Below are 14,197 nucleotides of genomic sequence, written 5' to 3'. Positions count from 1 at the left end.
CCGCCTCTTTTCCCCTTTACCCACCTTCCAGGCTTTATCTCTCCCCCACCCACCCGCCAGGGAAGGGGGAGCTTCACCACTGTTGTGTCCTTGGGCTATACATACTCTGTTTCCCCGAAAATAAGACAGTGTCTTATATTAATTTTTGCTCCCAAAGATGCGCTAGGTCTTATTTTCAGGGGATGTCTTATTTTTCCATGAAGAAGAATACGGTACACATTTATTGTTAAATGAAAATAAAGGAAATTTATTACCTGTATAAGTACGGTAGTACGGTAATTGTCAACACAAACCAGACAAACTGTGAATCCTATAGTATCAAGAATTTACTCATTTATTCAATGACAATCATGTCATCATCTTCTGGAACATCATCATAACAATCCAATTCCTGAATTTCCTGTGACTCCATTTCTTTCAGAATCAGTGGACCAAATCTCTCATGTTTAGCCTAGCAGGGCGGGGGTGGGGGGGCTTATTTTTGGGAGGATGCCTTATATTTCACTCAGAAGGAAACCTGTAAGTAGGTCTTATTTTCGGAGGATGTCTTATTTTCGGGGAAACACGGTATATGTTCTTTGGCTAATCCCTTCACCTTCTTTCATCCAGTTGCTCTCCACCTCTCTCCCCATAGCATTTTCTGGCTAGTTCAGGAAAGTTAAACATTTATAGTTCTTTTTTTTATTTTTATTTTTTATTAAATTATTATCTGGGTACATATCTTACCCTGCTCCCCCCCCCATTCATTTATAGTTCTTTTACTTAACATACATAGAAAAACCAATAACTAAATCTAAATTGTTTAAAGAAACAAAGGTCAAATGATCATTGTTTTTAGTGGCCACCAGAGTCTCCTAATTTGAGGAATGTAGATAAGTAAAAATACAAAGGTAACTTATGATAATAGCTTTTGGAGCATATGCTACCCTTTCTACATGCCTAAAACTCTGGGTTTCTCAACCTGAGACTGGTTTTTATTGGTAAGTCCTTGCTCATTTGATGATCTTCTTTAGTACACGGTATAACTGGTAAATTACATTATAAACTCCTTCCTATTATTTAAATTAAGAACTCCTTTTTGTTCTAGTTTAGAATGCTAAATATGTAATAGATACGACATTTTAGCTACATTAATTTTCTGTCCTGAAATTATAGAAAGTAAGACTTGATATAAAGTAATTTTATAGTGATTACTGAGAGCTTAATATAATCCATTGAAAAGTTATTAAGCTGCCCTCTTGCAATCTTACTTCAATACCCCCTAAATTCTTATTTTATGTACTCATTTATTTTTGTTTACCTTGGTACCTAGCTGCTCTCCTACTTCTGCCAACTTCAGAAATATATAAAGCAACATATGAATCATATTAATAAGATAATAGAGAATGATTTTTGTCAAGATAAACTATATTCAGCAAATGAAATCTCTCATGAATTAAGTAGCACTGCTAATAAAATTTGCTTTATGGCAGATATTGCTATGATGTTTTGCCATTTCATATTAACCAATAACTATATTTCCACTTGATTAAGTTTTGTGTTTACATAATTTACTTATTTATGTAATGTTCCTTCTTTTTACAAAGGGAACCATGGAAGATAAGATTTATGATCGGCAAGTAACTAAGCAGTCATTGTCCTTTAGAGTTGTTGATCAGCAGCAGGTCGAACGTCATTTTACCATGAATGAGCTTACTGAACTTTATACTTTTGAGCCAGACTTATTAGATGACCCTAATTCAGAAAAAAAGAAGAAAAGGGATACTCCTATGCTGCCAAAGGTAAGCATCTTTAAATTAGTAGCTCAATAAAATTCCATCATGGACTAAGGAAATTTTACTACTATAAATCTGACTACGGCTATATATCAGAATTTTTCAAACAGCGTAAAATTGTGTTTATTTTTCAAATATATTTTTTATTGACTTTAGAGAGGAGGAAGAAGGAAAGAGAGATAGAAACATCAACGATGAGACAGAATCATTGATCAGCTGCCTTCTGCTCGCCCCCCACTGGAGATTGAGCTGGCAACTGGGAATGTAACCACAACTTCCTGGTTCATAGGTTGATGCTCGAACAAAGAACCACACCAGCTGGGCAATTAAAAAATATATATTTTAATTGAATTTATAGGTTAATAAAATTATACAGGTTCCATGTATTCAATTCTTCATCTGTATATTGTATTTTCTCCAATTATTTTTTTAAAATCCTCACCGAAGGATATTTTTTCCATTGGTTTTCAGAGTGGAAGGGAGGGGAGAAGGGAAGAGAGAAAAAAAACAACAACACATCGATGTGGGAGAGACACAGCCATTGGTTGCCTCCTGCATGAACCCCAACTGGGGCTGGAGATTTAACCAGCTGGCAGCCACTAGGGATGCTACCAGTGTACAAATTTTGTGCACTGGGCCTCTAGTTAATACAGAATACCTATACCTTTTGTTGTTGTTGTTGTTAATCCTCACCTGAGGATATTTTTCCATTGATTTTTAGGGATATTGGAAGGGACGGGGAATGAAAGAGAGAGAGAAACTTCAGTCTGAGAGACACATCGATTGGTTTAAAAGCACTTTGGTTTAAAAGCCTCCTGCACATGACTCAACCAGGGCTGGGGACCGAGCCTGCAACAAAGATACATGCCCTTGATTGAAATCAAACCTGGGGCCCTTTAGTCTGCAGACTGATGCTCTATCCACTGAGCCAAACTGGTTAGGGCTACCTCTACCTTTTAAAAACAACTGCATAGTGTTTATTTGCCTTGTTTTGTTTAACTCTTGTATCTCCAACACCTTTCCTATCAGTTACTTAATTGCACATATGTTTATGTTTATAATTTTAAGGATAGTGAAATCTGTTTTCAATTTGAGAAAGATCATATATTCAACTAGCACCGTGGTTGGCAAACTGTGGCTCACGAGCCACATGTGGCTCTTTGGCCCCTTGAATGTGGCTCCTCCACAAAATACCACAGCCTGGGCGAGTCTATTTTGAAGAAGTGGCGTCAGAAGAAGTTTAAGTTTAAAAAATTTGGCTCTCAAAAGAAATTTCAATTGTTGTACTGTTGATATTTGGCTCTGTTGGCTAATGAGTTTGCTGATCACTGAACTAGCATATCTCCTAAAATTTTACTTTACTTTAAACTTCAACTTTTATGAAAAATAGCCTGTAGTTAGTAATACTTCTGATAGGAAGCAAACATTCCAATTTGAAAAGAGGTGATTGACTTGAACTTATTTGCTAAATGGTAAATTTCTGATTATATGAAATCTGTTTAATTCGATAAATATTTGTTGATTATTTGCTGACTTTGGAGGTGTACTGTGAGGGTACACTAATAAGAACAAGACATTGTGTATGCTTTACACTTGAGTTTAGCTAAAAGGTTGAGAAGTGATATGTTGTCTATGCTTTAAAGAAGATTTAAAAAATCTGCAGGGAAAGAAATGCTATTTAATTATTATTATTATTTTAAATATATTTTATTGATATTTTTACAGAGAGGAGGAAGGGAGAGAGATAGAGAGCTAGAAACGTCGATGAGAGAGAAACATCGACCAGCTGCCTCTTGCATGCCCCCTACTGGGGATGTGCCCACAATCAATGTACATGCCCTTCACCAGAATCAAACCTGGGACCTTTCAGTCCGCAGACCGACGCTCTACCACTGAGCCAAACCGGTTTCGGCTATTTAATTATTATAGGATGTCTGGAAATAAACCGTCAGTGTTATAACTTGGCATTCTGAGTCATAAAATATGTCATGCTTTTTCATTTATAGACTTTACTGTATTTTGATTTTGGTGCTGTTACCTTCGCTCAAGAATAAAAAGGAAAAGGATTATTACATGCTACATTTAGCACAAAGTGTTTCAACTCTCCCAAAAGTTTTTCCAAAAGGAAAATAATAGTTAACTTATGGATTTCTTACTGGGTTTCTTATTCTTTTGTTCAAATTTCCTTCCTTAATCCAATAGGAACTACAAAACTGATAGAGTTATTTTCATTTTTGAGGTGAGGAAATTAAGGCTTGGAGAGGTTATGTAACTTAACTAAGTTTATAAACTTAATTAGTGGGGAAGCTGGCCTTCAAACCAAATCTGCCTAACTTGAAAGCATGCACTCTTTATCATATTTTATTACCCCTAAATGGAGATTAGAAAGTTAATTCCAAATGCAAGAAATAAGGCAGAGGACCTGGGATTCCTGGAATTAAGTGGCATGTAGAATGCATTTTGTTTTAAATAAAGCTGGATTTTAAAATATAGAATAATTTCACAGAAAATATCATTGTGTAATATAACTGTTAAGATTGTATAATATAGCCAGTTTCGCTCATGGCTTGTAAATTCCTCCAACTTATAGGAAGCTATAAAGTCTACAAAGGTCTTTCTTATACATATTTAGTATCTGAAGAAACTAAAAGTTAGATAAGTTTGTGATTACCCAAGGGCATATGGCCAATACATGTTAGAGCTAGAATTTAACCCAGTAGTTTTCAAATTATATTCCACGGTGCCCCCAGGAGATCTGCAGAGGTGGTCCGGAGCTACCATGTGGCTCAGTGAGTACAGAAAGGCCAGATAGCTAGCTCTTTCAATCAGTTTTATTCGCTCATTTTTATCTCTTTTATATATTGGGTTCCAACATAAGATTTAATTTAAAGAGAGGCTGTTACTGCTTTTAAAAAAATATTTTTATTGTTTTTAGAAAGGAAGGGAGAGGGAGATAGAAACATCAATGATGAGAGAGAATCATTGATTGGTTGGGAGTTTGATCCCTGGCCTGGTTAGGGCCTGTGTAGGAGGCAACCAGTGTGTCTCTTTCACATCAGTTCCATTCTCATTCATATTCTCTCCCTCTCCCTCTCCCTCTCCCTCTCCCTCTCCCTCTCCCTCTCCCTCTCCCTCTCCCTCTCCCTCTCCCTCTCCCTCTCCCTCTCCCTCTCCCTCTCCCTCTCCCTCTCCCTCTCCCTCTCCCTCTCCCTCTCCCTCTCCATCTCCCTTCCCCCCTTTTCTCCCCCCCAGTAGATAGTACTGAATCCAATATATACTATGTTTTTCCTATACACCCATGCCTTTGATAAAGTTTAATTTATTAACCTAAGCATAGTAAGAGAGTAACAATGATAATGAATAATAAAATAGGTATGATGAATAAATTGGCCAGATGAAGAGTTGAAATTGAATGGGTAAGGTGGGGCCAGCTTATGAGAGCCATGGAAAGTAAATGAAGGTATTTGAATTTAAAATAGTATTCATTATAAGTTTATGAATGGTGCTGTTGTATGTGAATATAGGCTTTTGAAAAATTAGCCGGGCAGTAAAATGCAAGATGAGGACATACAATAGGGTAATGATTATGGAGTAAATCAGAAATTTCAAGAAAATAATTGATATAACTTAATAACTGATAATAGGTTTTAGCTTTTAATCTGTAAGCAATAAATAATTTAAATAATGAAGCTTAGTTTTTCATTCATTGATTTAAAACTTTTCAGGTATCTGTGATGTGCCAATATTTTAAGTATAAATTGATAATTAGGACTAGGTTCCTGGTCCTAAGGAGCCTATAGTCTAATGAGTGTACCCTAAGCAAATAAATATAAAAATAAAAATTATGGAGTCTATAATTGATATCAGTACAGGCACCAAGGACGGAATATTTGGTTCTTTCTTGGAAAAGTTTGGGATAGGGAATTGACTGATGTTGAAAATAGAAGTGGGTGGCTGTTTGCAATGCTATGAGGGTACAAGGTGAGGCCCTTCAAGAACAGAAGCAAAGGAAAAAAATGCATAAAATAGCATGGTGAATTTTAGGAGTCTCAAGTAGTTAAACATAAATAATGGAGTGTAAAGAAGTAGTGGTAGAGTAATGGTGGGTGTGAGAAGAGAGGAGAACAAAGACTGACCATAGAAGTTAAAGAGATTATACATTGTGTTATATGTTTGGGATCTATTTAATGATTTTTAAGCACATGACAAACATCAAATTTTCATTTTAGAAAAGTCACTTTCCGTGTTAGTGTGCAGAATAGATTGGATTAAATAAAATGGATGTTAAGATACTTGTTTGTATGCTATTAAAATTATCCAGAGGAAAGGGGTAATGCAGTCTTAAAGTAAGATGGTAGTAGTGGGATAAGAGAAATACCAGGCCCAATGTAGGTACTCTAAAAGGGGAAGTAGGGGAGACTCCTGCAATAATGTCAACACTAAAATTATTTTAAATAAAAATTATTGACTTTGTTTCCTACGTTTATATTTAGAATATTATATAACTCTGTCCACCACTATTTGACTTGTATTTCCTTTAAGAAGAATTTGAAAATTGGTCCTCTCTGAAAATGGGTACAAATAGGTGTCTTTGATGTTCTTAGTGAGGAATTTCTTGGTATTTCAGCCTGCTCTTAAAGGCATTTCAAAGTTGGCTCCTATTATTATGGTACAATTGCAAACACCTTTTTATATATAATTTTTAAGATGAAAGACTGCTAAAAATGATACATTTTCATTTCTCCCTCAAATTAGTATTTTAAAAAATGATTAAATTGCATGCCTTTTTGTTTTTTCCCCCTGTTTTCCTATGATAGTTCTAAAGGTGTTTATTTTAAACTTACTTCATATGCAGTTATATCTTTCTGCCTTATCACTTCCTCTTTAAGTCATTATTATGTAACTCCTCTTCCTGTATTTCTGTTCTTGTTTACTTTCTTCTACTTCTCCACTTTTCAGTTATATTTGATATCTCAGGCTCACTTTGTTAACTTGTCTTTTTACTTTTGCAGCTATTTAAAGGCAAGAATGCTATTCTTTGCTCCTTTTCTTTCATTCATAGTGAATTATACAATGTTAGCACTTTTATATAGCCTGTTTCAAAATTCTAGTCACCTTTACAGTGATATTTAATGACTTTTTATTGTTTCTTAATGATCATTGAAAGTGGTGTTAGAATTAGACTTACTTTTGCAAGCAATAAAATTGAAATGAAGTGATTTATCTGTCACAGGTGTGTGAAAGGTAGGGAACTGGAGCTTTAATTTGGGTCCTCAGTTGTATATACCGAATCAGCTATGTTAGCTCTTTTCACCATCCCATCCCATGAATTATATTTTGTTAAATCCTATCATTTTGTTTTTGCTATTGTTGGTATTGCTGCTTTTGTGACCCTATTTTTTTTTTTAATATACTGATGTTAGGATCTACCAAATCATGTCTATCAGTAGTCTGTGCACATCTTTAATTGTTCAGGGTAATAATATTCCTCTGCTGTTTTGAAGCTACACCATGATTTACTAGTAAACTTATGAATAGTTTTAACACAAATTTCTAGTGATACAGATTTGTTGAGTAATTCTTAACTGTTATTAAGATATCAAGATAATATCTAGCATCTGGTAATGTTTACATAAATTATGTTAGGGCAGGTATCTTTTCTGTTAATAAACTTAGGAATTACACAGATATCAGAGAAGAACATTTTGGTCAAGGTCATATTTCATAATATGCTTAAGTGGGAATATAGCCTAAGCTCTGTACCCTTTATTAAGAAAATGAAAGTCAGTAAAATTGGCATAAAAATTTTTTTACTCTTCCTTTTTCTAGCACTACACTACATGTGTCTTTTTAAATGTGGGCTGTGTATTGGTAATTACAGGGAGAACAAATGAAGATTTAAAGTACCCAAAGTGAGGTTTCAGGTGTTTCTTCCTCCACCCTGATGTTGTGTACAATTCTTTCTCTTTGTCTTTAGTCCTTTATTCAATTTTAAAACCTCAAAGCATAGTTTAGTGAACAGAGATATTATTGTACAGTTTTATAAGCCAGCAGATGGTAATATAAGGCTTTACCTTATTCACACTTAACATTAGAGAGAAATTTACTTCATTAAAATAATTTGATGTGAAATGTAAAATAGCTAATCAACCTATTTCAGGAATTTGCATACATTTACTTTTGACAATAAAGGTTCAAAAGGACTCATTTAATTGTAGGACAAGTGACCGATAGCATATTAACCACACGGTGGCATATGACCCCAATTTTTGTTGAAATGTACCTCTAAGGAGCCATGCAATGTCATTGCCTCCTACTTCTCTGCATCTTAAAACAAGTTTATATATTTGTATTCCCTGACATAAAAATAATCATCTGAATAAGAACAGATCACAGAAATCATAATAAACTCTAGAGAAATTGTTTTAATTCTACCATTTATTTATAAGTTATAAAATATTTCCTATTCAGTGTTTGCTGGGACGGTTGATGCCAAGTAAAAAGAGCAAATGGTTTAAGTCCTGTCTCTTTCCCAAGTAACCTACCAACCACCATCTTTAGGGTGTAATTTTAGCAAGACACATAAGCTTTCCAAGCTTCATTTCCCTCAATAAGATAAGAAGATAGTAGGACCTACCTCAGAAAGGCAATAATCCATGTAAAGTACACTGCCTAGCACATGCTATTTTGTTTCCATAATTATTATTCATACTAGGGGCCCAATGCATGAAATTTGTGCAAGAGTAGGTCTTTACAGCCTTATAGTCCCGGCTTCATCTGGCAGGTCATCCAGAAGGTCGTTTGTACAGTTGTTCCACTGTTTGACTGGGCGATTTGCATATTATGCTTCTATTATAGATTGCTATTCTACTCAGTTCAGACTTAAATGTCACAGGAGTCATATGAGGTCCTGATCCTTAGGAGAAGATTAAGCTTAGCATCACAGATTAGTAGAAGATTAAAAGTCATTTAGGGGCTGACCAGAGGCAGTAATTTCAGCTAGGTTGCATAAGAGACAGGTGTTTGAAGCTTGAAATCCCCTAGAAATAAATTATAATCAAGAAGGAATATAATGTTCAAATAACACATACTGATAATCACTTCAAATGATGTTACTATGCATTTGTTTGTGAAACTTTGCCCTTTCTAATATTCAAGGATTTTTCCCTTAAATAATAATATGATTTTAGAAGAATTGTCTACCTTATAGCCAGTTGATACCTCTGTAGTAATTTTTAAAAAAATGAAGGGGTGCTTCTAATGTCCCTCCACAAACTGCAAAATAAAGACTTGTTAATGGACTTACCATAATTTTATTTAAAGTGCTGCTCTAGCCCTGGCCACATAACTCAGTTGATTAGAGTGTGGTCCTTACTCAAAGATTTACAGGTATGCTTCTGGGTCAGTGCACATACAAGAATCAACCAATGAATGCAAAAGTAAAAGGAACATCAAATCAATGTTTCCCTCCCTTTCTCTAAAAAATAAAATGAAAATATCTTATTTGATTATATCACCTTATACAAAGAAAAACTTGAGCCAAAGTCAACAAATATTTTAGGGAAATAGTTGTTGACAATATATGACTAGACCATGGTGTCAGTGATACCCCAAAATATCAGACTCCCTAACCCTGGCAAACTTCTACAGATCACTGTAAATGGAAACATCCAACATATAAGAGACTTCCTACTTGGCAGAGTTGGGAGAGTTGGGGATAGAATGCAAATTTTCATTAGGGAGGATTTGGGGTAGACTTCAGGAAATCTCTTTTTTTTTTTTTTTAACTTTTTTAATGAATGTGTTGGTTAATAAATTATATAGGTTTCAGATATACAATTCTATAATATATCATCTGTATATTGTGTGTTCACCACATCACGTCAAATGTTCTTCCATTATATATCCTCCTATACCCTTTTATATCTCTCACCACCCCCTTTCCCTCTGGTAATCACCATAGTGTTATCTGTGTCTATGAGTTATTTTTTTTCTTCTTCTTCTTCTTAATCCCTTTAACTTTTTCACCCAGCTCTGCAACCTCCATCCCCTCTGAGAGCTGTCAGTCTGTTCTCATCTATGAGTCTCTTTCAGTTTTGTTTGTTAGTTTATTTTGTTCATTAGAGTCCACCTATGTGTGAAATATTATGGTACTTGTCTTTTGTCTGACTGGCTATTTTCACATAGCATAAAGCTCTCCAGGTTCACCCATGCTATTGTAAAAAGATTCCCTTTTTACAGCTGAGTAATATTTCATTGTGTAAGTGTACCACACCTTTTTTATCCACTCATCTACTGATGGGAACTTGGGCTGTTTCTAGATCTTGGCTTTTGTAAGCAATGCTGCAATGAACGCAGGGGTGTATATATTCTTTTTGATTGCTGTTTCAGGAATTTTACCATATATTCCCCAAATTGGTAATACTGGGTCAAAAGGGAATTTCATTTTTAATTTTTGGAGGAAACTGTGTACTGTTTTCCATAGTGGATACACCAATCTTCATTTCCACCGACAGTGCATGAGGGTTCCCTTTTTTCCACACCCTCACCAGTGCTGGTTTTTTGTTGATTTATTGAGAATAGTAATTCTGACAGGTTGAAAGTAATATCTCATGGCTTTAATTTGATTTTCTCTGACGATCAGTAATATTGACTATCATTTCATATATCTACTGGAGCCCTCAGGGGTGGGAGGCAACCCGACAATCAAGGGAAAATGATGCCCCATCACACCTCTGCTGCTGCCACTCCGGCAGCGCAAGCCTAAGCTGGCCCTGGTTACCTGAGCCTCAGGAGGCCCTGGGAGGCTGGGCAGCCGCTATCCAAGGCTTGCCTGAGCCTGGGGCCAACCCTGGGCAGCTGGGGGACTGAGGGGACTTGGGGACTCCAGAGGAAAGCACGTGGAGCGGCCGGGCCTTGCAGTGCCTGCTGCCTCAGTGGGGCTGAGGGGTCTGGGCACTACCATCTTATGGCTATGTGGGCTGCCATCTTTGAGGTTATGGCAATAAATTAGCATATTCCCTCCTTATTGGTTATGGGCACCATCATCTCTGAAGGCATGGCAGTCAATTAGCATATTCCCTCCTTATTGGCTGTGGGCTCTGCCATCTTTGCAATGGTGTGAGGTTCAATTAACATATTTTCTCTATTAGATAGGATTGGAGAACTGTCTATTGGTAATTTTTAAATTGGATTGTTGTTTTTTTGGTGTTGAGTTTTATTAATTTTTGCATATTAATCCCATATTTGATGTATCATTGGAAAATATGTTCTCCTGTTCAGTGAATTTTATTTTCATTTTATTGATGATTTCTTTTGCTGTATAAAACCTTTTTACTTGGATATAGTCCCATTAGTTTATTTTTTTCATTTGTTTCCCTTGCCTGAGGCATTATGTCAGAAAAAGTATTGCTATGAGAACTGTCCAAGGTTTTACTGTGTATGTTTTCAATGGATTAAACATTAGAATCTGCAATCCATTTTGAGTTCATTCTTGTGTATGGTTTAAGAAGGTGGTCTAGATTCATATTTGAACACATCTAATTTTTGCAACGCCATTTATTGAATAGACTATATCCCATTGAATATTTTTGCCTCCTTTGTCAAATATTAATTTACTAAAAAGATGAGGATTTATCTTTGGGGCTCTCTGTTCTGTTCCATTGATCTATATGTCTGTTTCTATGACACTACCATGCTGTTTTGATTACTATGGCCTTATAGTATAGTTTGATATCAGGTAGCATGATTCCTCCAACTTTATTCTTTTTTCTCAAGACTGTTATGGCTATTTGGGGTCTTTTGTGGTTCCATATAAATTTGAGAATATTCTTATTCTGTGATATATGCCATTGATGTCTTGATAGTAGTGGCATTGAACCTATAGATTGCTTTGGGTAGTATGGATATTTTAATGATGTTAATTCTATCAATCCATTAGCATAGTGTATGCTTCCACTTATTTGTTTCTTCTTCATTTTTTTTTGTCATTGCCTTATAATTTTCCAAGTACAGGTCTTTTAACATCCTTGGTTAAATATATTTCTAGGTATTTTATATTTTGATGTAATTATAAATGAGATTGTTTTCTTAGTTTTCCCTTTCTGATAGTTTGTTAATTGTCTATAAAAATGCAACTGGTTTCTGGATATTTACTTTTGTATCCTAATACTTTACTGAATTCATTAATTGGTTTTATTATTTTTTTGGTGGAATCTTTAGTATTCTCTGTATACAGTATCATCTCAACTGCAAATAATCACAGTTTTATTTTTTCTGTACCAATTTGGATGCCTTTTATTTTTTCTTCTTCTTTCATTGCTGTGCCTAGGACTTATAGTATTATCTACATATATAAAAGACTAATATACTGAGTGTCCTTCCCTACATCCAGGTAATGACATCATGCAGCAATGCCCAGCTTCCTCTCCCTAGTGACTAGCGACTACCCTCCTTGAAGTTTCTTCAGCCCAGGAGCATGACTTGCTTTATAGCAGATGGAAACACTATACACTGTAATCAGATGTTTGTAAAGCATTTTCTGATGCCTCATCTCATTTGATCATCACAGAAATCCTGGAGTAGGTAGATAGGAGACGTGGTGGAATCCAATTTTCTTTTCCTTAGCCAGAAAAAACTGAGGCATGCAACATGACAGGGAAAGAATTCGGAGTAATGGTCATACAGTTCATAAACCAGATGGATGAGAAAAGCAACAAATTATGCAAAAATCAGGAAGAAATCAAAAGTGATATGGCTACAATAAAAAATGTCATGGAAGGTTTCAATAGTAGACTAGAAGAAGCACAGAACCAAATTAGTGAGTTAGAAGATAAGGTAGAGAAACAAGTCCAATCTGAACAGCAACTGGAGAAAAAAATTAAAAAGCAAGAGGAGAGCCTAAGGGAGCTTTGGGACAACACAAAACGAAGTAACATATGTACAAAAGGTGTGCCAGAAGGACAAGAAGAGCAGCAAGGTTTAGATAATCTATTTGAAGAAATAATGACAGGAAACTTCCCTGATGTGGGGAAGAAAAAAGTTGCACAAGTATAGAGAGTCCCAAGCAAAATGAATCCCAAAAGACCCACACCAAGACACGTCATAATTACAATGGCAAATGTTAACGACAAAGAGAATCTTAAAGGCTGCAAGAGAGAGAGTGTGTGTTACTTACAAAGGATCCCCCATCAGATTATCAAATGATTTCTCAACAGAAACACATCAAGCTAGAAGGGAATGGAATGAAGTATACAAAGTGACGTAAAGCAAAGGTCTGAAGCTAAAAATACTCTATCTAGCAAAACTATCAATTAGAATTGAAGGGGAAATCAGGAGCTTCGCAGACAAAAAAGTCTAAGGGAGTTTATCACTACCAAGCCAGTGATGCCAGAAATGCTAAAGGGAATGCTGTAAAAAGAAGAAATAGAAAGGGAGGAAGGAAAACAGGTATCAAGTACAGAAATGGCTACAAACAAGTACCCATCAATAATAACGTAAATGGATTAAATGCTCCAATCAAAAAACTTTGGGTGAGTGAATGGATAAGGAAACATGCCCCATACATATGCTGTCTACAGGAGACTTACCTCAGAACAAGGGACTCACGCAGACTGGCAGTGAAGGGATTGAAAAATATCTATCAGGCAAATGGAAATGAAGAAGAAAAAAAAAAGAGGGTGTAGCAATACTTACTTATATCTGACAAAATAGACCTCAAAGTGAAGACCATAACAAGAGACAAGGAAGGCCACTTCATAATTCTAAAGGGATCAATTAAACAAGAGGATATAACTCTAGTAAATATTTATGTGCCCAATGTAAGAGCACACAAATACAAAACAAATTCTGGAAGATATCAGGGAAGAGATTAACGGCAACACAATCATAGTAGGAAACTTTAATACCCCATTAACATCACTGGATAAATCCTCTAGACAAAAAATTAGCAAAGAAACTTTAATCCTAAATGACTCACTAGATCAGATGGACTTAATCGATACCTTCAGAACATTATACTCCAAAACTACAGAATATACATTCTTCTCAAGTGCACATGGGGCATTTTCAAAGATAGACCCCATATTGGGACACAGGCAAAGTCTCTCCAAATTCAAGAGGATCGAAATCATATCAAGCATCTTCCCTGATAGAGGCTTTTTCTTCCCTATATCAGGGAAGATTTCTGTCATTATTTCTTTAAACAGGTTTTCTATTCATTACTCAGTTTCCTCTCCTTCTGGAACCCGTATTATGCGGATGTTGTTTTTGTGTTGTCCCAAAATTCCCTTAGGCTCTCCTCCTGCTTTTTCATTTTCTTTTTTCTAGAAGCTGCTCCACTTGGGTACTATTTTTCCTACCTTGTCTTCTTGCTCACTAATGCGGTCCTCTGCTTCTTCTGGTCTTCACTTGATGCTTTCTAT

The 14,197-nt window shown here is 35.6% G+C and overlaps 1 protein-coding gene across 13 annotated transcripts in view; it reads left to right on the top strand.

Annotated features, from left to right (window-relative positions):
- Positions 1 to 14,197, top strand: part of ATRX (ATRX chromatin remodeler) — a 227,719-nt gene that overhangs the window by 188,138 nt on the left and 25,384 nt on the right. For all 13 annotated transcript variants that reach the window (XM_084869377.1, XM_084869373.1, XM_084869365.1 and 10 more), the window contains one exon: positions 1,587 to 1,781. In XM_084869377.1, the coding sequence (XP_084725503.1) occupies positions 1,587 to 1,781 (195 nt within the window). The remainder of the gene's footprint in view (positions 1 to 1,586; positions 1,782 to 14,197) is intronic.

Source organism: Pipistrellus hanaki, assembly GCF_964339955.1.
Source record: "Pipistrellus hanaki genome assembly, chromosome: X".
Classification (NCBI taxonomy): domain Eukaryota; kingdom Metazoa; phylum Chordata; class Mammalia; order Chiroptera; family Vespertilionidae; genus Pipistrellus; species Pipistrellus hanaki.
This window is presented reverse-complemented; position numbering and strand designations above follow the sequence as displayed.